The sequence below is a fragment of the Acipenser ruthenus genome, chromosome 22, assembly GCF_902713425.1.
Source record: "Acipenser ruthenus chromosome 22, fAciRut3.2 maternal haplotype, whole genome shotgun sequence".
In the NCBI taxonomy this organism is placed as follows: Eukaryota; Metazoa; Chordata; class Actinopteri; order Acipenseriformes; family Acipenseridae; genus Acipenser; species Acipenser ruthenus.
Window position 1 is genome coordinate 29,602,708 of NC_081210.1, and position 23,998 is coordinate 29,626,705.

Consider the following 23,998-nt stretch of genomic DNA (forward strand, 5'->3'; position numbering starts at 1 on the left):
CCATCCGGGAGTGCCAGGGCAAGCCACTGAAACCGTACTGCAAAACCCTGGTGCTGACCGGAGCCCTCGCCAACGACACCGGATACTACCGCTGCTTCTACCAGGACATCAAGGCGGTCATCGATGGCACCACCGCTGCCAGCACATATGTCTTCGTCAGAGGTGAGACACAGAAATAATTTCACCCAGTTTGAGCAGCCAGATAGAAGATATGAGATGACATAGCTTATATATATATATATATATTTTAAAAAAAAAAAAAAATTATTATTATTAAGTGTTTGCTCTGTTTGATTACACAGGACATCTGCACTGTACAGCAGTTATTGCACAGGCTGTAATTCTATGGGTTTAACCCATTTGTCCTTTATTAAGTGGATCATGTAGCGGAAGACTAAACAATAATGCGAATTCCGTCTCAGTGTTCTAGGCACTGCTTTGGTGTATGATATCACCTGAGCTGTCATTTAGAATGTGAGGGTTTGTCATGCTGCCTTGTGTCTGTTGACACCCTGTACAACTGAGACTTTACCCTCGCTGCGTCTTTCCAAACGAATCCTTTAAACAAACAAATAAACAGCCCGGCGCTGCCAAGGACTGAGTGAGGCACATCCTGAAACCCGATAACGCAACAGAGAAGCTTGTTCAAAACCCCACGCCACATGGTTCGTCCCATCAGATGTCACCGCGGTGCTCATTACAGTTCATTCCAAAACAAACAGCGGTTTATATTAAATCTAATTCAATCCATCACAGTATTAAACAGTATTGGAGCGTGTTACTGTGTTACTGCTATTTGAACTGATACTGCCCCTGGTCCTGCACTGCACCTCACTGCCGCATGCAGCTCTTGAGATTGCAGGCATGCGAGCGGAGATGTCTTGGGTTTCTGATCCCACGCCTCTTATTTACCCGTTCATGCTGCTCTGTTAATGGGCTGTTATTTAAATGTTGTTGTTGGTTTGTTTTTCTTGCTTGCTTTCATTTTTGTTTTACAAGCCGTTCAATTTAAAAAGGGGGATGCGGGAGGGTGGCACGCGGCTTTTCAAATGATACTGTTGCATCTCTGAAAAGAAAAAGCAGCTGTCTGTCATGGAGAGATAGTTAGTGCACCCAGCAGTGCACCAGAAAGCAACCCAGACTTGAATATTAAGACCTACCTGGCACATACAGTAATGCTTGTCTGTTTGTAGCTCAAGACTGTGGTCGCCTGGCCTGTCCCTGGCATGTGTGTTTGATCATCAGGTAGCTGCAGAACTGGCCGCTGCTCCCCCTGTGGCCAGCCAGTGACCTTCACGACTGGAAACACTTGCGTTCAAGGTTTCAGTTCGAAGTGTGCCCGAAGGCTCTGTCTTTTGATACCGGTCAGAGCAAGAGAAATTTTATTATTATTATTTTTGCAACTGGCTTAAATACATGCCAGAAAAAATATGCGATATATCAAAATCCAATAATGTTTCTTTTTTTAATAAATCCAGCTGTATGAAGATGTATCTGCCTGCCACTCTTTCTTAGAAAAGAATGAATAAAATAAATGTCTTTTTAAAACAGCTGTCAGTTTGTAGGATTTGTTCTAAAGCCTATGGAATTCAGTTTGAAGTAGACCAGACCGGGCAGCCCTTTAGCACGGGCCCCCTCCCCATCGCTGTGCTTCATGGTGAAGGATGCTGGGGGGAGAGAAGAGGGGCAGTTTAACCGCTATTGTGTGCCGTGATGACCATTTGAACAGAGTTGCCAACCATCCGTAACTTACTGACGGCCTGTAAAAGAAATTGACATTTTTTAAAAATGGATCATCCGTAAATAACAAAAAGTGGCTGTAAATAAACCAGGGTACATTTTTTGTTTTGTCATTTTGCTTGTTTGATTACAGCATTCACCGACCCCTGATGTAAAATATCAGAAATTTGTTCTATCTAATTGTGGAGGTGCTACTTAGTAAAAACAAAAACGAAAAATGTAAGTTAATGAAAAATTCACTCATTTTGTAATGTATTTATTTTCTGACGTCTGTTAAAAACTATTAGTACATCTGTTACAGTGCCGGCACACTTTCACTGTTATTGAGCTGAGTTACAGTGCCGGCACACTTTCACTGCTATTGAGCTGAGCAGGATGGCTGTACAGGGCAGTGTATGTCAGGCTGTTAGACAGCAGGGTGGCTGTGCAGGGCAGTGTATGCCAGGCTGTTAGACAGCAGGATTGTTGTGCAGGGCAGTGTATGCCAGGCTGTTAGACAGCAGGATGGCTGTGCAGGGCAGTGTATGCCAGGCTGTTAGACAGCAGGATTGCTGTGCAGGGCAGTGTATGCCAGGCTGTTAGATAGCAGGATGGCTGTGCAGGGCAGTGTATGCCAGGCTGTTAGACAGCAGGATGGCTGTGCAGGGCAGTGTATGTCAGGCTGTTAGACAGCAGGATTGCTGTGCAGGGCAGTGTATGCCAGGCTGTTAGACAGCAGGATGGCTGTACAGGGCAGTGTATGCCTAGCTGTTAGACAGCAGGATTGTTGTGCAGGGCAGTGTATGCCAGGCTGTTAGACAGCAGGATTGCTGTGCAGGGCAGTGTATGCCAGGCTGTTAGACAGCAGGATGGCTGTACAGGGCAGTGTATGCCAGGCTGTTAGACAGCAGGATGGCTGTGCAGGGCAGTGTATGCCAGGCTGTTAGACAGCAGGGTGGCTGTGCAGGGAAGTGTATGCCAGGCTGTTAGACAGCAGGATTGTTGTGCAGGGCAGTGTATGCCAGGCTGTTAGACAGCAGGATGGCTGTGCAGGGCAGTGTATGCCAGGCTGTTAGATAGCAGGGTGGCTGTGCAGGGCAGTGTATGCCAGGCTGTTAGACAGCAGGGTGGCTGTGCAGGGCAGTGTATGCCAGGCTGTTAGACAGCAGGATGGCTGTGCAGGGCAGTGTATGCCAGGCTGTTAGACAGCAGGATTGCTGTGCAGGGCAGTGTATGCCAGGCTGTTAGACAGCGGGATGGCTGTGCAGGGCAGTGTATGCCAGGCTGTTAGACAGCAGGATGGCTGTGCAGGGCAGTGTATGCCAGGCTGTTAGACAGCAGGATGGCTGTACAGGGCAGTGTATGCCAGGCTGTTAGACAGCAGGATGGCTGTGCAGGGCAGTGTCATGTTCCTGTTCAGAACCTTGTCAGACGCAGGTCTGATTCTGTAGTTTTCTCCAGTGTTCAAGCTCGGTTCAGGCAGCAGCTTTGCGGAGGATCTCAGCCCCGGACCCCTGAACCTCTCTGCCTGTAGAGGGGGTTGGCAAGCTAGGACATCAGCACACCGCTTCATTGGGAAGCCCCTTCCCTGCTAATCTCCTTTGACAAGGTGCCAAAACAGTTTCCATAGATCTTTCCAGGGGATGATCAGAAACAGCTGAAATCACAGCAACCAAGCAGAATGAATGCGTCCAAATGAGAGGACGCTGTGCATGTGGTTCCAGTTTAGGGGGCTACATATTCCCCATGACCCCTCGTTCAGACCAGGGGTAAATTAAAGCTGCGTATGGTCTGCCCGGCCTCAGAAACGCGTCTCCTTAATTTGGTCATTATTGGATTAGTGTATTATGTAATGTTAGATCGCTGTGTGACCATGTGTAGAGCCGGTGTGCTTGTCCCCTTAACCTCTGGAGTGTAAAGATACAACAAGTATGCTGTTCTAACTGTGAAACGGAATGGAAATACTAAACCGCTGTACCAGAATCTACTAAGAAATCAGATGTACTGTAAGTGTTTCATATGAAGCATAATGGATGGGCATAATACATCTCAGCATCTGTTATACAGTTACACATGCCACTCAAGGTAGAGTGTAGGCTTTTAAAACTGAAGGCAAACTGCGCTAGTAGTCAGTGTAGTGCTGTGAGTGCTGTGAGGTCATATCTTGTTTTGCTTTTGGCATAGATTTCTGCACAGATCAGTATTTCAAAGTTGTTTCTTGTACCTTTTTTTTTTTTTTTTATTAAACCAGCTTATGTTTCCCGTTGGTGTAATTAAATAGTTATCAGAAATAAACCTGGAAGAACGACTGCATTTAAAAGGCTAACAATGGGCTCCTGCGACTGGAATGACTCAAAGGTTCCAAAGTTTCTGAGTGAACTCCCAGCAGCATGAGGCTGTGTTTGTGTGGGCTGGCTCAGCAGGGGCTGCTGCTAAGCGGTGTGGGTTTGCAGGAAAGCAAGGGAAATGTGACCGGGCTCCAGATGGAAGTGATCTGTTGTGTTTCAGTGTGGGGTTTCTGTACAGCGGGCGTGTGATGGGTACCAAAAAGATGAGACGGGCCTGAAAAGATTCATCAGCAATTCAAAGCTGGCAGTAAATCTGTCCCTTGAGGTCTAGAGCAGTGGAAAGTTAGGGTTGGGGTTAGGGTGTGGGTTAGGGTTAGGGTGAGGGTTAGGGTTAGGGTTAGGGTTAGGGTTAGGGTTAGGGTGAGGGTTAGGGTTAGGGTGAGGGTTGGTTGCTCCACGTGGGTGCTGATTCCTCAGACTTGTTGGTAAAGCAGTGTTGAACCATTTCAAAATATTTAAAAACACCAACAGTGAGGAGCACTATTGGAAAGAAAGCTTTTGCTTTTGCTGCCCCTTCCGACTGTAAGAGATTGTTTTTCGATCACTTGAACCAGCCCTGTGATGTGAAATGAATACAATAACACATGGATTGTGAAACTGTGTGCTTGTATGAAACTGTAACTTTCTTCTCTTAAATAATGAATTACATAATCTACAGCTTCAGAACTGCTTATGAAATTGCATGCAGATCTGTTACCACGTTCTATTAGATTCTACTCCATTCCGACTCCCGAATGCAGTAGCTCCTGAGAGCTCAATCTCGCCGTTTCCATGCATTTCCTACTTTGAATGTGCAATTGTCCTGCTTTCAGATCTGCTTCAGCCCTTCATTAAAGGAGAGCACAGCCAGCCGGGGGTCCTCATTATCACTAAGAGGACGCCTGTCGAGGTGCCGTGCCGGGTGTCTGTCCCAGACCTGAACGTCACTCTCCTCCGTGTGAGTATCTCTGCGGGCTGCAGCACTTTTCAGCCATAGTCTTGCTGTGTGCAGCACAATATCCAGTAGAACATATAATCCCCCTGGTCACTGATTTATTTCATCGGTCAAGATATAAGAAACTAAGTCAAGCGCTTTGCCTTGAGGTGGAGCATGTTAATCGGAACCCTGTTTCTGTGTTGCTTTCCTTTGACAGTATGAGAACAGTCATTTTGTCCCACTGGACAGAAAGTTGATGTCGTGGAATAACAAGAGAGGCATGTCTGTCCCCCGGGAGATGGTCATCAGCAACTCCGGTCTCTCGGGAGTGATCTGCCACACTGAGATCAACAAGGTCCAGTTCCGCTCCGCCTTCTTCTTCTCCCATGTTTCAGGTAGTACAACCTTCTGCATATTCATCTTATCTTTAGTTTGAGTGCTTAATACTCCCAACACGTTGCAGTGCCAGCTGAGCAGGCTGAAGATTTGTATTGGCATGGCTCGTGCTGTAAAACTTACCATGTCCCTGCTTCTTCCAGTGCTGCCATCCTTATAAAAGTTTATCACAGTCATTTTGCAGTTTTCCTATGTTTTACCTTATCTAACTATTCCTAAAGTAAGTGGAGTGACCATATGGATGCAGGTTGCAAGTCCTTTGCAATGCATTCTGTTATATGTAGTCTTGCAAAAATAATCCCACACTCGCCAGGTGAAGCCATGTGGTCACACTGGTCAGTGTTCATCAGTAATATATCTGAAGGAAGCATTTATTGAGTGTCTCAATGTAGCCATGAGGGTCATCACGTCTAAAGATCTTGAAGAAGTCAGGGGCTGTTTTTAACCCTTGTGTTTGATTTGAAACCACGAGCAGCTCTCAAAGTCTGCAGCTGCTTTGCTGGAGAATGTGCCGGGAACGCATTCACTGTGAAATGTGCTAACTGTCACTCTCTTTCCTGTTTCCCGCAGGAAGCCATATTTATGATTTCAAGCTGTTTCCTGCTGAGTGGGTGGAACTTGCGGTGGGGGAGGGGCTTGTCCTGAACTGCACGGCATTGGTGGAGTTTAACACAGGCGTCGAGTTTCAGTGGACCTATCCTGGCAAACAGGTATTTGTTCATTTTCAGTAAAGAAATGAAACATGTTCCAGTGGGTGGGTGATTGTGCTGCTTTGCCTCCTGGACTTCAGTTTCAGTGTGGGGAACAGACAGTGCCTATCACGATACATTTACAGTGGAAACACCATCAATGATGGAAGTGCGTATTCAGTACAATCCAACAGTCCACCGTATTCGCTGATGTAGGCATGAATATTTTTCCTATGTAATTTTTTTGTATTATTATTTATTGGGGTTCAACCTCTGTATCAATGCCCTGTAGTGTTCTCTCTCACACCCTCCTCTCTCTCACACACTCCCTCACTCTCTCTCACCCTACCTCTCTCTCACACCCTCTCTCTCTCTCACACCCTCCCTCTCTCACATCCTCCCTCTCTCTTACACCCTCCCTCTCTCTCTCTCTCACACCCTCGCTCTCTCTCATACCCTCCTTCTTTCTCACACCCTTGCTCTCTCTTACACCCTCCCTCTCTCTCTCTCACATCCTCGCTCTCTCTCATACCCTCCCTCTTTCTCACACCCTTGCTCTCTATCACACCCTCCCTCTCTCTCTCTCACACCCTCCCTCTCTCTCTCTCTCACACCCTCCCTCTCTCTCTCTGTCTGGGCTAGGCTAACCGCTCAGTGAGTATCCGTTCCGAGAGGAATTCCCTGGATCAGCAGACGGAGGTCTCCAGCATGTTCTTTATTCCCAGCGTGAACCTGACTGACGTGGGAACGTACAGCTGCACTGCCAGCAATGGGGAGAAGAGCTTCCAGGCCTCCACACAGGTCATCGTACACGGTGAGACCTTCAGGAGACCATGAGCACACCTTCCACTGCCACAAAACTACAGTCCCGAAGACCATCGTGTTATTCGTTTTCCATTCTGAATACTTTGTAACATGTGAAAGTTAACGGACTACGTTTCCTTTAAGCCAAAAACTTGATTAACAATTTCTGGCTTTTACATGTATGGGTTGTGCTTTCATCACAGTTCAGTTTCATAAAGCAAAAATACATTTAAAATGTACTGTATAATCATTTATATATATATATATATATATATATATATATATATATATATATATATATATATATAAAAAAAAATCATATCTCTAATAACTGTGGCGTTCCCAGTGTCCCTGATGGTTCTGGAAGTGATTTTTGTGACGAATATTTATCTAGTGACCTCAGATTGCTCTTACAGTAATTCTGAGTCCAACTAAAGCAATGAGTGATCCCATTACTCTGGTTTTGAATGCTGACCTTTTATAGACGCAGAGACACTGTTCCAAACTAGCAAGACAGTGCAAGCTAATCAACACATTATCATAGCTAGCTGTAGAAATCAGGGATCAAATCCAGCATCTTCCTCATTTGAAATGTGTTCGGACTGCACAGCATCCGGAAGGCCGTGCAAGCCCCCTGGGTCAGGGAGCTCTGCTTTAAGAGTGTTGCTGCTTCCTGTGTTTCAGAAAAGCTGTTCATCAGCATGGAGTACGTGAACGGACCTGTGGTAGAGGCCACAGCTGGACAAAGGATCGTTAAACTGCCTGTCAAAGTGTCTGCATACCCGCTACCTGAAATACAATGGTGAGCTGAATGGGATTCATTCACACCTGTGAAAGATCAGGGACTGATGGCAATGGAGACTGGCACACTGTCGGTTCAGTGAGCTTGTCATGTTTCATACGTTAGACAGCATCTGTCACCCACGTACTGTGCATATTACGGCTTATATTTGTGTAAACAATACCAGCACAGAGGATACAAATCTAGCAGCCGTGACCATCAATCTGTTTAACCTGCTTTCAATTAAAGATGCATTGGGAAGTTTCTCGTAGGGATGATTGCTCTTTTGTTTTTCTGTAAATCATCCATAACTTGTAAAACGCTCAAGTGTCTGCTTGTGCAATCTGTGGTATCACTGCCGGTGTGTGCTTGTGTGTTTCAGGTACAAGGATGGCAAGATAATTACCAAGAGCCCGGAGTTCAACAGGATGAAGCAGTGGCACTATGTGCTGGAGATCCGCGAGGTGTCACAGCTGGACGCAGGAAACTACACCGTGGTCCTGAGAAACAGCGCCGCCCGCCTGGAAAGGGGGCTCAGCCTCTACCTCGTCATCAACGGTAACAGACAAAGAGGCTTGGACTCCTTTCTTTGGGTGCTGTGCCAGCATGTCTCTCTCTTTTTACTCAGTGCGTCTCTCGTGTCTCTGCAGTGCCACCGAGGATCCATGAGAAGGAGGTTGCCTCTCCCACCAACATCTACCCCCGGGGCAGCCGGCAGACCCTGACCTGCACCGCCTACGGGGTTCCAGCTCCGAGCTCTGTCACCTGGCAGTGGAGACCGTGGGGCCCCTGCGGACTGAACAGCACGCGCAGCCTGTACGTACCGCGAGCCGGACAGGGTGCTCACTCACACCCGCTTTATAGGCAGGCAGGAAGGGGGGGTTCGACAGGGAATAGAGGGAACCAGCAGAGCCTGAGAGGCATTGACATGTTTCTTGGTCTAATTTATGTATCATAAACACAATGTGCAGCAAATGTCATTTAAACATCATCATCGCTGTGCATCATATAGATTGGCTGTGTTGTATGCACTGCGATTTTCATGTTAAAACAGTTAGACATAAATCATTCAATCAATCAACTGCTGCAATATATTCACCACACACACATGCACACGCACGCACGCACGCACGCACACACACAGCCTGGAGCCTGAAGACAAGCAGGTTTTTTCAGCAATCAGGGTGGACAGTCTGTATTCTGCGGTGCGTTGGTCCTGGCCTCTCCATCTCTGTCATGGTTCATTCAGAGTTCAGTTCAGGCTTCACCGGTCAGTGTTGTCTTTCTGTAGTCTGCCGTTCATGGTCTATAGCAAAGCAGGGCTTGTGGAAGCCCTCAGCTTCAGCCTCTGTGGGTGTCACATGAGATAGCAGCCGAGGTATTTTTAGTGACGGGACTCAGAGTCTGGCACTGAGAGCGAAGCGAGTGTGGATCTGTCCAAACAACAGGAAGCCAGGGAGGAGGGCACGGTGGCATCCTTGGGCCTGGGAGGAAGAGAGCTTGGGCCTGTCAGCGCTGACGGTGCAGACAACCCCCCAGGACAGCCTGCTTCCTGACCTGCTCGCCCGAGCCTTTCTCCCCCTGCCAGCCCCTCTCACTTCCTCCTACTGCGTGCCAGCACGGGGGGAGGGTGGGGGGGGTAAGTGGTGAAGACCCTCTTGGGGAGGGGGGGTACTGGCAGTTAAAGGCTGAGGGGTCACCTGGAGCGGAAGGGTGCTTTTACACTTCATTGACACTAAGTTCTAGCATTTTCTAGCTGTGGTTCAGTGGTTCAGAGTGAGACAAGTTCTTCCAGAACATATACAAATACACTTGAAAATCTTTCTTTCTGTATGGTTGAGCATTCATAATCCATGTGCCAGTGAGTTGGGTACAAGTAGTTAAGGCATAGATGATAGTACAGAGGTGGAAATAAGACTCCCATTGCATAGCAGTTTGATCCAGTCCTGGTTTTACTGTACTATGAGTTTAATAAGACACACCTGAGCCTGTTATTTATACACTAGTCAAGCTCGTAGTAAAACCTGGAATGGGTGAGACCTCTATGCAGTCAGTCTTATTTCTATCTCTGGCGTATTGTATAGAAAGCCACACCAGGAATTTGTATTATTCAGAGCAGGGTGAGAATAGAGGCAGTGAGTTTCCAGAACGAATTGACAAGCCTCTCTTTTTCCAATATGTGCATCTGTGTAGTAAAGCAGGTGTTTGTACAGGGCACTGTGTTAAATGTCAAGGTGCAGGATAAGCAGCCCCTCCCTGTGCACTTCACAGCGCTGCCCCAGTATTCACTGCCTGCTCTGTGCTTCAGGGGTCGTCGAGGAGCCGTGAAGCGCCGGCCCAGAGACCGGGTGACGGAGTGTCAGAACTGGCAGGACGTGGAGACGGAGAACGGAGTGAATAAGATCGAGAGCCTCGACACCTGGCCCGAGATCGTGGAGGGCAGGAACAAAGTGGGTGTGAGAGTGGAGCAGGGGAGCGGGGGAGCGAGGGAGCGAGGGGGCAGGAGAGCAGGGGAGCGGGGGGGCGGGGAGCGGGGGGGCGGGGGAGCCGGGGAGAGGGGGGCGGTGGGGCGGGAGAGCAGGGGAGCGGGGGGGCGGGGGGGGCGGGGGAGCGGGAGAGCGGGGGAGCGGGGGTGGACCTGTACTTCGGATCAGGGGTAGAACAACTACAGTGTTTTAAAGCCAGTGGTGGACTGGTACCACAGACTGAAAGAGTAATTTGTTGTGTTATTGTCTATCAAATGTGTAAATCTGTTCTAACGAATGCTGTTGTTTTAAAGGAGAGGTAACCGATGATTTTAAATCCATTTTAAAGCCTCTCTTATTTTCACAAATGGTTCTTCATATGTTTTTGTCATTAATTCAGGTTGTGGAACATTTTGAAATGCAATGCTGCAGATACCTATGCAGTAGGTCACATGATCTGTGCTTCAGAACCAGAAAGAATCAGCAACTTCTAATCAATATTAAAGCGCTGTGTTTGAAATTGTATTCCCACAAAAAAACAAGCCTATTAAGTCCATTGTAACTCTGCATAACAACATTGTAATGATGTGTAAGTACACATGTATGTAAAATAAAGAGCCCGTAGCATTCACTGTGCTTCCTCCCTGACAGACTGTGAGCAAGCTGGTTATAGCGAGTGCCAATGTCTCAGTGATGTACAAGTGCTCTGTCGCCAACAAAGTGGGGCGAGACGAGAGACTCATCTACTTCTACGTGACCAGTAGGTTCCCTCACAGCACGCGGCCTGTGCTTTAAAAGCTCTTATAATGTGTGTGTGTGTGTGTGTGTGTGTGTGTGTGTGTGTGTGTGTGTGTGCGTGCGTGCGTGCGTGCGTGCGTGCGTGCGTGCGCGCGTGTGTGTGTGTGTGTGTGTGTGTGAGAGCAATGTAGTGGGAGTCTATGCAGGATCATTCTCTCATTATCTATATGGTTAGTTTTCCAGCACTGGCTTTTTGGGACTAACATGACCACTAACAACAGCCTAACTGTAACCTTAATAACTGACACTGGTGTAAATGTTTCTAATCTAACCAGATGTGGGCTTCTAACTCATATAGAAACTTCCCAGAAATCCCCTCCCCCACCAAATCTCCACATGGAGTCCACAGTGTGTTCTCAGTTAACATAATCTACTTCTTCTTAGTACTCACTGATTGAGTGCTTGTGGTTGCTACAGTATACGATAGGTGCCAGTAAAACTACCATACAACCCATTAATCATAATGTTTATTTGATCAGTCAAACCAAAAAATCAATTCCAGCATATTAATGGAACCACAGTCTGTTTTTATAAATAACCCGTTGATATGAAGCATTTTCAAAACAAGAAACAGAAATGTTTAATGCAGAGCTGTCCAATCTTTCTGGCTGAAAGAACCCTATCGATGAACAGAGGCTTCATAAAGAGCCATAAGAAACAAAAGAATAAATTAAAAAAGGGGGGAACATGTTTAAGTTGACCACACGCTGCTTCAGTATCTATTAAACAAACTACATGTTCAAACACAACTTTGACTTCTACCAACCGAATGATCCAGTCTTGATCTCTAAGAGACATACTGTGGAGTGGGAGTAGGACAGCCCTGAACGAATGCATACCAAGTTACTGAATTCATCAAAGCATGCATTTACAGATGAAGACTCGCGGGGTGTGGGCTCACTCCTGTATTCCCCTCTCTCCCTGGCAGCTATCCCAGAAGGCTTTGGGATCGAGCTGCATCCCTCGGAGGAGCCGGTGGAGCGGGAGCTGGTGAGCCTCCGATGCAGCGCTGATAACTACACCTACGAGCACCTGCAGTGGTACCGACTGGACCCCCGCACGCTGCGGGACGACAACGGCAGCCCCCTGGTCCTGGACTGCAAGAGCGTGCACCTGTACGCAGACCCCCTGGACGGGGAGCTCTCCTTCGAAGCCGCCTCCAACAACTGGGTCCTGGAGCTCACCATCCCCCACATCCTGCTGCATGAGGAGGGAGACTACGTGTGCGAGGTGCAGAACCGGCGCAGCGGAGAGAAGCACTGCCATCGCAAGTACATCACCGTGCAAGGTGGGGCCTGCGGGCTGCGTTTACTGCACAGGGTCACCACCTCTGAGGTACAGAACGGAAGAGGGGCTGTTGCACAGTGCAAGGGACTGCTTGATCAAGTCGTGCATTTCTAGTGATTTAGTGATTTCAGCTAAGGAGTGGGAAGCAGTGTAGCTTGGTGGCTTTTCTTGGTTTGAATTGCATGCAGTTCAAGCCGTGACAATGCAGTGGCACTAGAAGGGCAATGCTTCTGTACCTAGGGTCAGGGGTAGAGCAAGGGCAGCTACAGTGGGTTAGTGTCTGATTATCAGTATGAGAAGAGATTCTCCTGTAGCTCTAAACTCTTGGCGATCTCCCCCCTCGCAGCCCAGGAAGCTCCGAGGCTCCGGCAGAACCTGACCAATCAGACGGTGAACGTGAGCGAGTCCATGCTGATGAAGTGCGAGGTGGAGGGCACCCCCTCGCCCCAGATCTCCTGGTTCAAAGACGAGAAGCCTCTCTACAAAATGTCAGGTGAAGGCTGCTTAGCTTTGCAGTTCTCAGAGCCCTCACACACAGAGCAAATTCCAAGTGCCCCTCGTATGCTGTTTCCGTCACTTCTGAGTGTAGTGTAAACAGGAAGATCGACCACAACGCCAGGCCAAGAACAGGAACGATAGCTGATGATGTTCAGATTCGAAGTGCGCAGGCACAATTTCCTGCAACTTGTGAATGAACGCAATTGATTGCGGCACGTCCAAATAACTCCCTATTGACGTAGCTGGTTTATTTGCCTATTCAGGACACACGATAAATGTGTCCCGCTTAGTTTGCTTACAGCAGTGGTTTATACATGCTAATCAATTACTGGCCAGATTCATTTGTACGCTGGGGAAATAGTGTATTGATCCGCACAGGAAGTGCTTGACCTTGAAAAATGTTTTAACACAGTTGTCCACAAGCCAGCTCGTTCCAGTCAGAGATTCCAGATCCTGCCATCTGGCCACCAATAGTGACAGCTTTTAAAACATAAGTTCTAGCTCAGTGGTGTAAGATGCCTCTGTTCTTCCAGCCTTTTGCTGAGCACTATCTGCGGGAGAATGGCCTGTCATCAAATCAATTACTCTTCCAGCCTCCCCTCTATTCTCTAACATTAGGTAACAGCTCATTCGTGTAAAATGATTGCAGTGGTTGGGAGATGTATACACTGGTGTCAAACAACCTTGTAGTGAGCTGGGCATGAAGCTATGTCTGGAATGCACTGTAAATGGAGTTTGGAAAGTGTTTGGAGAATATAGTGGTTGCTTGTGATGATGGCACTGTTCGGAATGCTGTGCTCTTTGGAATGTTGTGTGGAGTGATGGTTCTGTTGGGAATGCTGAGCTTCTGGGAATGCTGTGCTGTTTGGAATGCTGTGCTGTTCAGAATGCTGTGCTGTTCAGAATGCTGTGCTGTGCTGTTTGGAACGAGGGCTGTGCTAGGAATGATCTCCAGACTGATGGCTGTCTGGATGTGTGCAGGGATCGTGCTCCAGGACTCCAACCAGACCCTGAGTATCCAGAGAGTGCGCGAGGAGGATGCCGGCCTGTACACCTGCAATGCCTGCAACGAGAAGGGCTGCGTGCGCATGTCAGCCACCATCTCCGTCGAGGGTAAGAGAACCACTAAACACACACACACACACACACACACACACACACACACACACACACACTGTCACACACACACACACACACACACACACTGTCACACACACACACACACACAGTCACACACACACACACACACACACACTGTCACACACACACACACACTGTCACACACACACACACACACACTGTCACACACACACACACACACAGTCACACACACACACACACACACACACACACCATCACACACACTGTCACACACACACACACACACACACACAGTCACACACACCCACACCCACACACACACACACACACACACACACACACACATACTCACTGTCACACACACACACAAGCCCCAGATGTATCTCTGAAAATATTTAGGGAAACTCCTGCAATGCTGATGCAGTATAAGTCCGGTGTTAACGGTCACAGTCTATGCTTTAAAAAGGCATTGCTTGACTCCATCTTGTGGCTGATTGGTGTAGTGACGGTGAGTACATGAAGTGCAGGCTGAAGTAAAAGGCAATCGTCTTGTTTGTTTTTTGCAATATGCTGATGTTTCCACTCAGCCAGAAGGGGTTATTATTTATTATATATCTCTCAGTCAGCTCTCTGTATTTTGTGTTATGTGTCTCTCAGTCAGCTCTCTGTATTTTGTATTATGTGTCTCTCAGTCAGCTCTCTGTGCTCTCTCCTCCCCCGCAGGTTCAGACGACCGGACCAACGTGGAGATCGTGATCCTGATCGGGACCGGAATCATCGCCGTCTTCTTCTGGATCCTGCTCATCCTCATCTTCTGTAACGCCAAGCGGGTAACTACTGTGCACTGACCTGAACTGCTGTGTAATACTACTGTATTATACACCTACACTACACTGTACTACACTACACTACACTACACTACACTACACTACACTACACTACTGTATTATACACCTACACTACACTACACTATTGTATTATACACCTACACTACACTGTACTACATTTGACATGCGCTCTCTGAACTTTACTGTGCTTTTGCTGCAGTATACCATGGTACTATTTTACCAGTGTAACCCCATGTAGACTTCAGTGTTACCCCAGGCGTGTGATTACTCTCCAGTTTATGGGAGACTGTGTTGATTAAAGCTCCTGTCCCCACTCTCTCCTTGCAGGCTAACCCGGCAGACATCAAGACGGGCTACCTGTCGATCATCATGGACCCCGGGGAGGTGCCCCTGGACGAGCAGTGCGAGTACCTGCCCTACGACTCTACCCAGTGGGAGCTCCCTCGGGACAGGCTGCGGCTCGGTGAGGCCCTGTCTGTCTGTCTGTGTGTGTGTCTGTCTCTCTGTGTCTGTCTGTCTCTCTGTGTGTCTGACTGTCTCTCTGTGTGTGTCTGTCTGTGTGTGTATCTGTCTCTCTGTGTGTGTCTGTCTCTGTGTGTTTGTCTGTCTCTCTGTGTGTATCTGTCTCTCTGTCTGTTTGTCTGTCACTGTGTGTGTGTCTGTCTCTCTGTGTGTGTCTGTCTGTGTGTCTGCCTGTCTCTGTGTGTATCTGTCTCTCTGTCTGTTTGTCTGTCACTCTGTGTGTGTGTCTGTCTCTCTCTCTAAGTATCTGTCTGTGTGTGTGTGTGTGTGTCTGTCTCTGTGTGTGTGTGTCTCTCTCTCTGTGTATCTGTCTCCCTGCTGTGTGTCTCTGGATGGGACTGTTTATAGTGCTTACCGCGTCATAAAGTCCCCACAAGTTAGGAAAACTTTTCAAAGCTCAGCTTATCAGGATATATGTCCCCATAAAGTTTCAACATGCATTTCAGACATAAAAACATGGTTTTAAAGTAACTTCCAGGTGTATTTACTGTACTATAACCCCAATGTGTATTTCTGTGGTGATTTCTGTACCCCTCTAGAGTTTAGAATAGTGTGTCTGCGCTACATCTGAGTCAGTGAAAGTCTTTAAAAACATGATAAACAAACGTGTTTATCGTGTCTTAGAGGGGGAGGGAATTTACTTAACTGTGCCTGTGTACAAAATGCAATGCATTAGAATAATGTTAGAACTTGTGCAGTCACTTGTCCTAACCCTAATGAACATGCATGTCGAGAGTGTGCACTCAGTCTCACTGCCTTTGCTTCTGCTGCAGGGAAGGTTCTTGGACACGGGGCCTTCGGGAAGGTGGTGGAGGCCTCTGCTTTCGGGATCAACAAAATGAACAGCCTCCACACGGTCGCGGTCAAGATGCTGAAAGGTAAGAGCAGAGAGGGACTGTGGGGAGGTGCCTGGCAGTGTGCAGTGTCACCACATTCCGTGTTCTAGCAAGGAGGAACCTCGCTGTCTGTCTTCTGTGTTGCAGAGGGAGCCACAGCCAGTGAGCACAAAGCGCTCATGTCAGAGCTGAAGATCCTCATTCACATCGGGAACCATCTGAACGTTGTGAACCTGCTGGGAGCCTGCACCAAATCCAACGGTAAACTCAGAGGGACCAAGACGGGCCCAGACAAGGCTATAGCAGACCAGGACCAACTGGACCAGCCTTGGACAGATTGTCATAAACCAGGACAGACCCAGGCTAGACTGTTAGACCGTGGAAATCAGAATTTCCTTTAATAAACAGGATTCCTTTATAACAAAAAGCTTTCCCAATATACAAGACATACATGCAGCAACAATATACTATAATTCATTTGTTGTGTATAGCACCGTACACATGTTGCACAACACTGTCTGTCTCCTGAGTAATGCTGTTGTGTGTCTCTCCCAGGCCCCCTGATGGTGATAGTGGAGTACTGCAAGTATGGGAATCTGTCCAACTACCTGCGCACCAAGAGGGATGGATTCCTGCCTTACAGGGTAAGAGCGCTTTTCCATGATTTCACTGTGCTTCTAGTCCTCTTTTCCATGCTTTCACCATTGTATAGTAAACCTCTTTAAGGGGACAGTGTTATGTTGAGGTGCTGCAACTGTCACCTTTCTTAAAGAGGGTGTACTATTAAGAATGTAATTAAACAGCAACCCTCCAACATAACAGAGAGATCAATAGATTGGATAGACATGGAGACTAAAGTGTTCCCCTTCAGAGGGTGGTCTCTGCTGTGTAGGGGAGCTGGGGCTCAGTCTCTGTGTTTCTGCTGCTCTCTTGGCAGGACCGCTCCCCGAAGATGCGCAGTCAGGTGCGCTCCATGATGGAGGCTGTGATGGTGGAGAGTAGCAGCCGGGCCGGGCCCAGCGAGAGCTCTGTCATGGCCCGTATCATCGCCAACCAGAACCAGAACTTCAGACCCAGCCTCCAGAAAGGTAAGTCTACGGGCAACCCGATCCCCATCCCCCCCCCCCCCCGGACCCGATTCATCTGAGAGCACCCTGGCACGAGGCAAGAGAGCGGTGCAACCTGGTCCTGTTCACTAGCTCCTGACTCATTCACACGCTGTTTCTATGACTGATATAAATTTATCAAGGTTTAATATCAAAATGCTTTTTTATGTCAATTAAAAATATTCTTTAAGTAACGCACAAGTTAAATTAGCCCCATTTTGGAATCAATAGCCCTTTTTTTGGGCTTATAAAAAATGATAATGCATCCAGAAAAAGTGCCCTAGTCCCTACAGATGACAAGTGCAGAGCAGGCGGTGTGGAGCCTCACTGCAGCCTAACCCCTCTCCCTCGCTCGCTCTCCTCTCCCCGCAGTGGAAGACCTCTGGAAGACCCCGCTGACCGTGGAGGATCTGATCTGCTACAGCTTCCAAGTGGCGCGAGGCATGGAGTTCCTGGCCTCCCGCAAGGTAAGGAAAATGGCTGGACTGCTCTCAGCACGACACACTGACCCACAGTGTGAGGACCCTCAGCACATCCTCCTCATGGACACGCTGACCCACAGTGTCAGGACCCTCAGCACATCCTCCTCATGGACACGCTGACCCACAGCGTCAGGACCCTCAGCACATCCTCCTCATGGACACGCTGACCCACAGCGTCAGGAGCCTCAGCACATCCTCCTCGACACGCTGACCCACAGCGTCAGGAGCCTCAGCACATCCTCAATCATTCAGATACCATGATGACATCCTAATCTACTCTTGTCTCTCTCTGCCTCTCTCCCTCAGTGCATTCACAGGGACCTGGCCGCCCGCAATATCCTGCTGTCCGAGAACAACGTGGTGAAGATCTGTGATTTCGGACTGGCCCGGGATATTTATAAGGACCCCGACTACGTGCGGAAGGGGAATGTGAGTAGAGCCCCCCACACACACGCACAGCACAGCAGGCATGGGAGAGGGGCCATCAGAGAATACCTTACAATAGAACATCAGAGTCAGACACAGTTTAACACAGTTTAGCGCTGCCCCATGTTTTACACGATACCCACTGTTTGAGTGTTCTTTTACTAGGCGCACAGCACAATCGCAGTTATCGCCAGCATACAGCTAAGATGCTACGGGTATTTCCCCAGTGTTCATGGTGTAAACTGCAGATACACATGCTCACCTGTACCGTACCTGGGATTTCACATCACTGTAAAATAGACACTCTCTGTTTGTATAACTGTATCTCCTGAGCCAGGGACAGATGTGTGTTTTTGTTTCCCTTCTGTAGGCTCGCCTGCCCCTGAAGTGGATGGCTCCCGAGAGTATTTTTGACAAGGTGTACACAACGCAGAGTGACGTGTGGTCCTTCGGGGTCCTGCTGTGGGAGATATTCTCACTGGGTAAGAAAGTGCATTGTTTAATCAGCCCCATTACCCCAATACACATACACACAGACAGACAGACAAACAGACAGACAGACAGATAGATGCAGCAGCTACTACTGTAACTTCTGTCAATTAGAATATATTTGAAGATGTTTAAAAATACCTTATTGCACTTGAGCATTTGCAGCTATGTTAGAACTTGGTAAGTTTGCAGTAACTTTGCACTGCGATGTGTTCTCTCTCAGGTGCCTCCCCATACCCGGGGGTGCAGATTGATGAGGAGTTCTGTCAGAGACTCAAAGATGGGACGCGGATGCGAGCGCCGGAGAACGCCTCTCCCGAAATGTAAGAGATTCAGCTCTGCAAAAATCTACAGATATCTAGCTCTGGCTAACGCTGAGATTGTATAACCTGTTCATGGTTAGAGTTGTCATGATGTGTTTTTATGACTTGGTACTGGACTGCAGGATTCTTGTAAAACATATGTTAGTTTCAATGGGACCTCCTGGTACAATCAAAGTAATGGATGAAGGTGTGTCCAGCTCAGCCCCTGACCCCCCCTCTCTCTCTCTCTCTGCAGATACCGGATCATGCTGGCCTGCTGGCAGGGCGAGCCCAGGGAGAGACCTACCTTCTCAGCGCTGGTGGAGATCCTCGGAGACCTGCTGCAGGAGAACGTGCTGCAGGTGAGAGAGCACAGGAGGGAGAGAGAGGAGAGAGGGGAGAGAACGCTGGGGGAAAGTGACAAAGGAGTGGAAAGAGAGAAAGGATTGGTGAGGATAGGGCAGAGGGGGGAGAGCTGGTAGGGAAAGAAAGGAGGAGTGGGCAGGTAAAGTGGAGAGGGCAGAGGGAGGAGAGAGCAATGTAGAAACATCCATCCCTCGAGAAAAATGGATTTATCATATCCATAGACAAAGCTGGATGTAAGCACAGCGGATGTATGTGATACAGGCCATGTCCCTGTGAAGCTGTATGAATCCTGTCTCTCTCCAGGAAGGGAAGGACTACATCCCCCTCAACACGTCTCAGAGCTCGGAGGACGACGGCTTTTCCCAGGCCTCCTCCCGGCCGTCCTCCCAGGAGGAGGAGAGTGAGCTGAGGCTGCACTGCGACGTGATGGCTGGCAGGTAGGGGGTGCTGTGGGGAATAACGGTATGTTGATTGTTTCTTCACTGGGCAATGAACCCCTCTGTGTTAAGCAGCCACAGATATGCAGTCTCTTTGACGAGGGCTGTGTCAGGTTTCACTAGATGTGTGTGTTTTCCGTACAGATAGATTAGTTAGTAGAAGATAAAGTACAGTACCTGTACTTAAATAATTAAGATGGATACACATACAAAGCCACGTTGAAGGGATTCATCTTCGCATTGTGCTGAGTCGGGAGCCGGTGGTTCTGCTGCTCAGTGTGTGTCGTGACTCCTCTGTCCCGCTGTCTCCTCAGATATTATAACTGCGTGTCGTTCGCTGGGAGCGGGGCGGCTCCGCTGCGCTGTCAGGGGCGGGTCAAGACCTTTGAGGAGTACCCGCTGGAGCAGACCGCTCTCAAGGCACACCACGTGAGTACAACACCCCCCTAATTACACGTACAATACTGGTTTACCCTTCATCGCTAGAGCTGATGCTGTTTGAGATTAAAACCATGCTGAGCGTGCGTTTCTGTGTGTGTGTGTGCAGGACAACCAGACGGACAGCGGGATGGTGCTGCCCTCCGAGGAGTTTCAGAGAATCGAGCACAAACACAGAGGAGCCCTGGCACTCAGGTAGGAGCACAAGTAAAGTGCAGCAAAGCCTTTCTCAGTGCCCTTGTCAGAACATGTGTTTTTAAGATAGCGAAAGCACATTGAAAGTAAAGCAAAGATAAGCAAGGTAAATCTCAGATCCCCCTGTGTGTACAGTTCATGTTGCAGTCTGAGACTCCGCCCCCTGTGTGTACTGCTCATGTTGCAGTCTGAGACTCCGCCCCCTGTGTGTACAGCTCATGTTGCAGCAGTCTGAGACTCCACCCCCTGTGTGTACAGCTCATGTTGCAGTCTGAGACTCCGCCCCCTGTGTGTACAGCTCATGTTGCAGTCTGAGACTCCGCCCCCTGTGTGTACAGCTCATGTTGCAGTCTGAGACTCCGCCCCCTGTGTGTACAGCTCATGTTGCAGCAGTCTGAGACTCCGCCCCCTGTGTGTACAGCTCATGTTGCAGTCTGAGACTCCGCCCCCTGTGTGTACTGCTCATGTTGCAGCAGTCTGAGACTCCTCCCCCTGTGTGTACAGTTTCTGCTCACTGTGTGTTTCTCTTGCTCTCAGCAGTCAGCAGGTGAGCAGAAGCACAGAGGGGCCCGCTGGCTCCACAGAGCAGACGAGCCGGTATCGACCGCCCTTCCAGAGCCAGCAGTCCGGACAGACCTTCTACAACAACGAGTACGGGCAGCTTTCCCAGGGCATGCTGGGGGACTTTTTCTCCACGGCAGCAGGAGGAGGGGGGGACTCTGAGCCAGGCTGCATCGCCGCCTCCAGCCTCTAGAGGGAGCTAGAGACCCAAGGGCCGGGGGAGGGGGTCACATATTAAACCCAGAGCCCCTCTCTACAGCCCCTCTCTGAACTGAACGCTCTGCAAAAACAATATGCTTTCCAGCCAATGGGTGGCGCACTTACCATCTCAATCAATCATTTTACTAGTAGACAGTATTTTACCCAGAGCAAGCTTCCTTTTTGTTTTGTTTTTTTTTGTGTACAAAAGTAAAAAAAAAATAATAATAATAATAAAGCAATATATATCGGTTTCTTACTTTTTATATGGCAGATGTATTTATTTTTCACATGTAGTACCTTCTTGTTTTCACCGGGTGGCAGTCATTGCAAGGGTGCTGCACAGGACTGCAGCGCTGCTTCTGAAGTCTGGACAGCACAGAGGCTACACTCACTTCTCTATACCTTGCTTAGGTCAGAGGGAAGGAGACACTTCTACACAGAGAGTGGTGTTGTTGAGGTGGAATCACTTGTATCCTTTAAGACTCTAAGTGACAAAGTTCAGAGATCAATCAGCTACTAGGCACTGGACGAGCTTAGAGGAGTCTCCCCTCGTTGGTGAATTTTCTTATGTTCTTTGACTGTTGTAATTTCCCTTGTATTGTTTAAAGCTGATCACCAGATGGAGCCCAAGACCCTTCAGAAGAACTCGACTCTGCTTGGGTGCCTCAAGGTTGTTTTATTTCAAAGAATTTGAATAGATTGTCCTCTCTCTCTCTGCCAGTTGGGTCACAAGGTGGACGAGGGAATGACAAAAATGGGAGACTGCGGTCATTCATGAATCCTCAGCTTGAACTAGACCCAACTGCCATGAGTCCCTTGTCTCTAACCATTCAGCCACATCGCCACCGTGTCACTCAGGCTGACCCGCCAGGCCACACATCCTCCCAATCTCTTCGCTCCAATCACAAGCCTACACTACACCCCAGCCCCTCAGCTCTATCCACTAGGCTACACAGGCTCCCAGTTTCCTAGCTGTAATAACTAGGGCACAATGCCTCCCAATCCCACAGGTTGTAATTCTGCTAATAAAAAGATCTCAGTCAGCATGTATTATGAATCCCTTCATTTTATTAAATGTTTTTAATTTTATAACTTTACAACACAGAAAGACAAGACGTTAATTTTTTTATGTGAAATAATGTAAGAATATATATATATATATATATATATATATATATATATATATATATATATATATATATATATATATATATATACAGCTCTGGAAAAAATTAAGAGACCACTGCAAAATTATCAGTTTCTCTGATTTTACTATTTATAGGTATGTGTTTAGTATAGGTACATTTTTGTTTTATTCTATAAACTACCGACAACATTTCTCCCAAATTCCGAATAAAAATATTGTCATTTAGAGCATTTATTTGCAGAAAATGACAACTGGTCAAAATAACAAAAAAGATGCAGTGTTGTCAGACTTCGAATAATGCAAAGAAAATAAGTTCATATTCATTTTTTAAACAACACAATACTAATGTTTTAACTTAGGAAGAGTTCAGAAATCAATATTTGGTGGAATAACCCTGATTTTCAAGCACAGCTTTCATGCATCTTGGCATGCTCTCCACCAGTCTTTCACATTGATGTTGGGTGACTTTATGCCACTCCTGGCGCAAAAATTCAAGCAGCTCGGCTTTGTTTGATGGCTTGTGACCATCCATCTTCCTCTTGATCACATTCCAGAAGTTTTCAATGGGGTTCAGGTCTGGAGATTGGGCTGACCATGACAGGGTCTTGATCTGGTGGTCCTCCGTCCACACCTTGATTGACCTGGCTGTGTGGCATGGAGCATTGTCCTGCTGGAAAAACCAATCTTCAGAGTTGGGGAACATTGTCAGCAGAAGGAAGCAAGTTTTCTTCCAGGACAACCTTGTACTTGGCTTGATTCATGCCAAAGCTGCCCGATTCCAGCCTTGCTGAAGCACCCCTAGATCATCACCGATCCTCCACCACATTTCACAGTGGGTGCGAGACAATGTGGCTTGTAGGCCTCTCCAAGTCTCCGTCTAACCATTAGATGACCAGGTGTTGGTCAAAGCTGAAAATTGGACTTATCTGGGGGTGCTTCAGCAAGGCTGGAATAGGGCAGATTTGTCTTTGTGAAGGACGCATGAATCAAGCCAAGTACAAGGTTGTCCTGGAAGAAAACTTGCTTCCTTCTGCTCTGACAATGTTCCCCAACTCTGAGGATTATATATATATATATATATATATATATATATATATATATATATATATATATATTATAAGCAAATCCTCTTGGGGGTCTATTTTTGGCTCAGTTTATTCATAAAACACCTACAAAAACACTCAGAATAGAAACAGAACTGTCCTTGAACTCATCCTGAAAAACAGGCGGCTAGGAATAGAAATATCTCTCTGCTGTTGCACATTCTCAGCTGGCCTTTCGCGTCTCCACAGAGCTGCATGTCCAAGGTAATACTTGCAACCAGTTTGAAGTAGTACACCCACTCAGTTCTTTATTTTTTGCAGTAGTTTTTCTGAATCTTGACAGAACAGTCACAGAGATGACATACCCAAGTCTTTATTTGGTACAATGCAGTTTTCTATATTCCACAGAACAGTTTTCAGTTTAACTTGATGACTTCGTATGCAGTGTTTGCAAACAGTAAACTTAAAACTTAAAAGGCACTAGCCGAAACATCGGTCGACTTCGACCCTCATTATTATTTTTTTTTGTTTATTGCAGGTAGTTATGGATGTGTGTGAGACTTCAAATCTATATTTGTATTTATTTATTTAGCATCTTTATTACAGTGGTAAAATCCACTGGATGCAACTCACTGAAGACTGAAATGTAAAAGTGGGGAAGCTGGTTCTGTGGGTTAATGTTCAATCCTCAATCCTCAGAGCAGAGCTAAACCCACCCCTGGGTGAAACTCCCAGTATTTTATATGAAGTTAAGCACATCGAGATTGTCTTTTAAACATCCCAGGAGAGGATACAAT

At 47.5% G+C, this 23,998-nt stretch overlaps 1 protein-coding gene across 2 annotated transcripts; it reads left to right on the forward strand.

Moving 5' to 3' along the window:
• Positions 1-22,054, forward strand: LOC117412879 (vascular endothelial growth factor receptor 3-like; the record flags this gene model as incomplete). 2 transcript variants are annotated; one of them, XM_058996442.1, is given in 28 exon segments in its annotated part: positions 1-162; positions 4,880-5,004; positions 5,201-5,378; positions 5,950-6,089; positions 6,711-6,882; positions 7,557-7,674; positions 8,036-8,211; positions 8,304-8,469; positions 9,962-10,103; positions 10,770-10,878; positions 11,845-12,204; positions 12,550-12,696; positions 13,683-13,814; positions 14,526-14,632; positions 14,978-15,113; positions 15,946-16,050; positions 16,156-16,269; positions 16,564-16,652; positions 16,946-17,096; positions 17,487-17,581; positions 17,903-18,025; positions 18,393-18,504; positions 18,735-18,834; positions 19,070-19,175; positions 19,483-19,616; positions 19,931-20,045; positions 20,164-20,249; positions 20,787-22,054. In XM_058996442.1, coding segments are annotated over 28 exon segments (3,917 nt in total), but the record flags the coding sequence as incomplete, so codon positions are not given.
• Between the last annotated feature and the right edge of the window lie 1,944 nt (positions 22,055-23,998).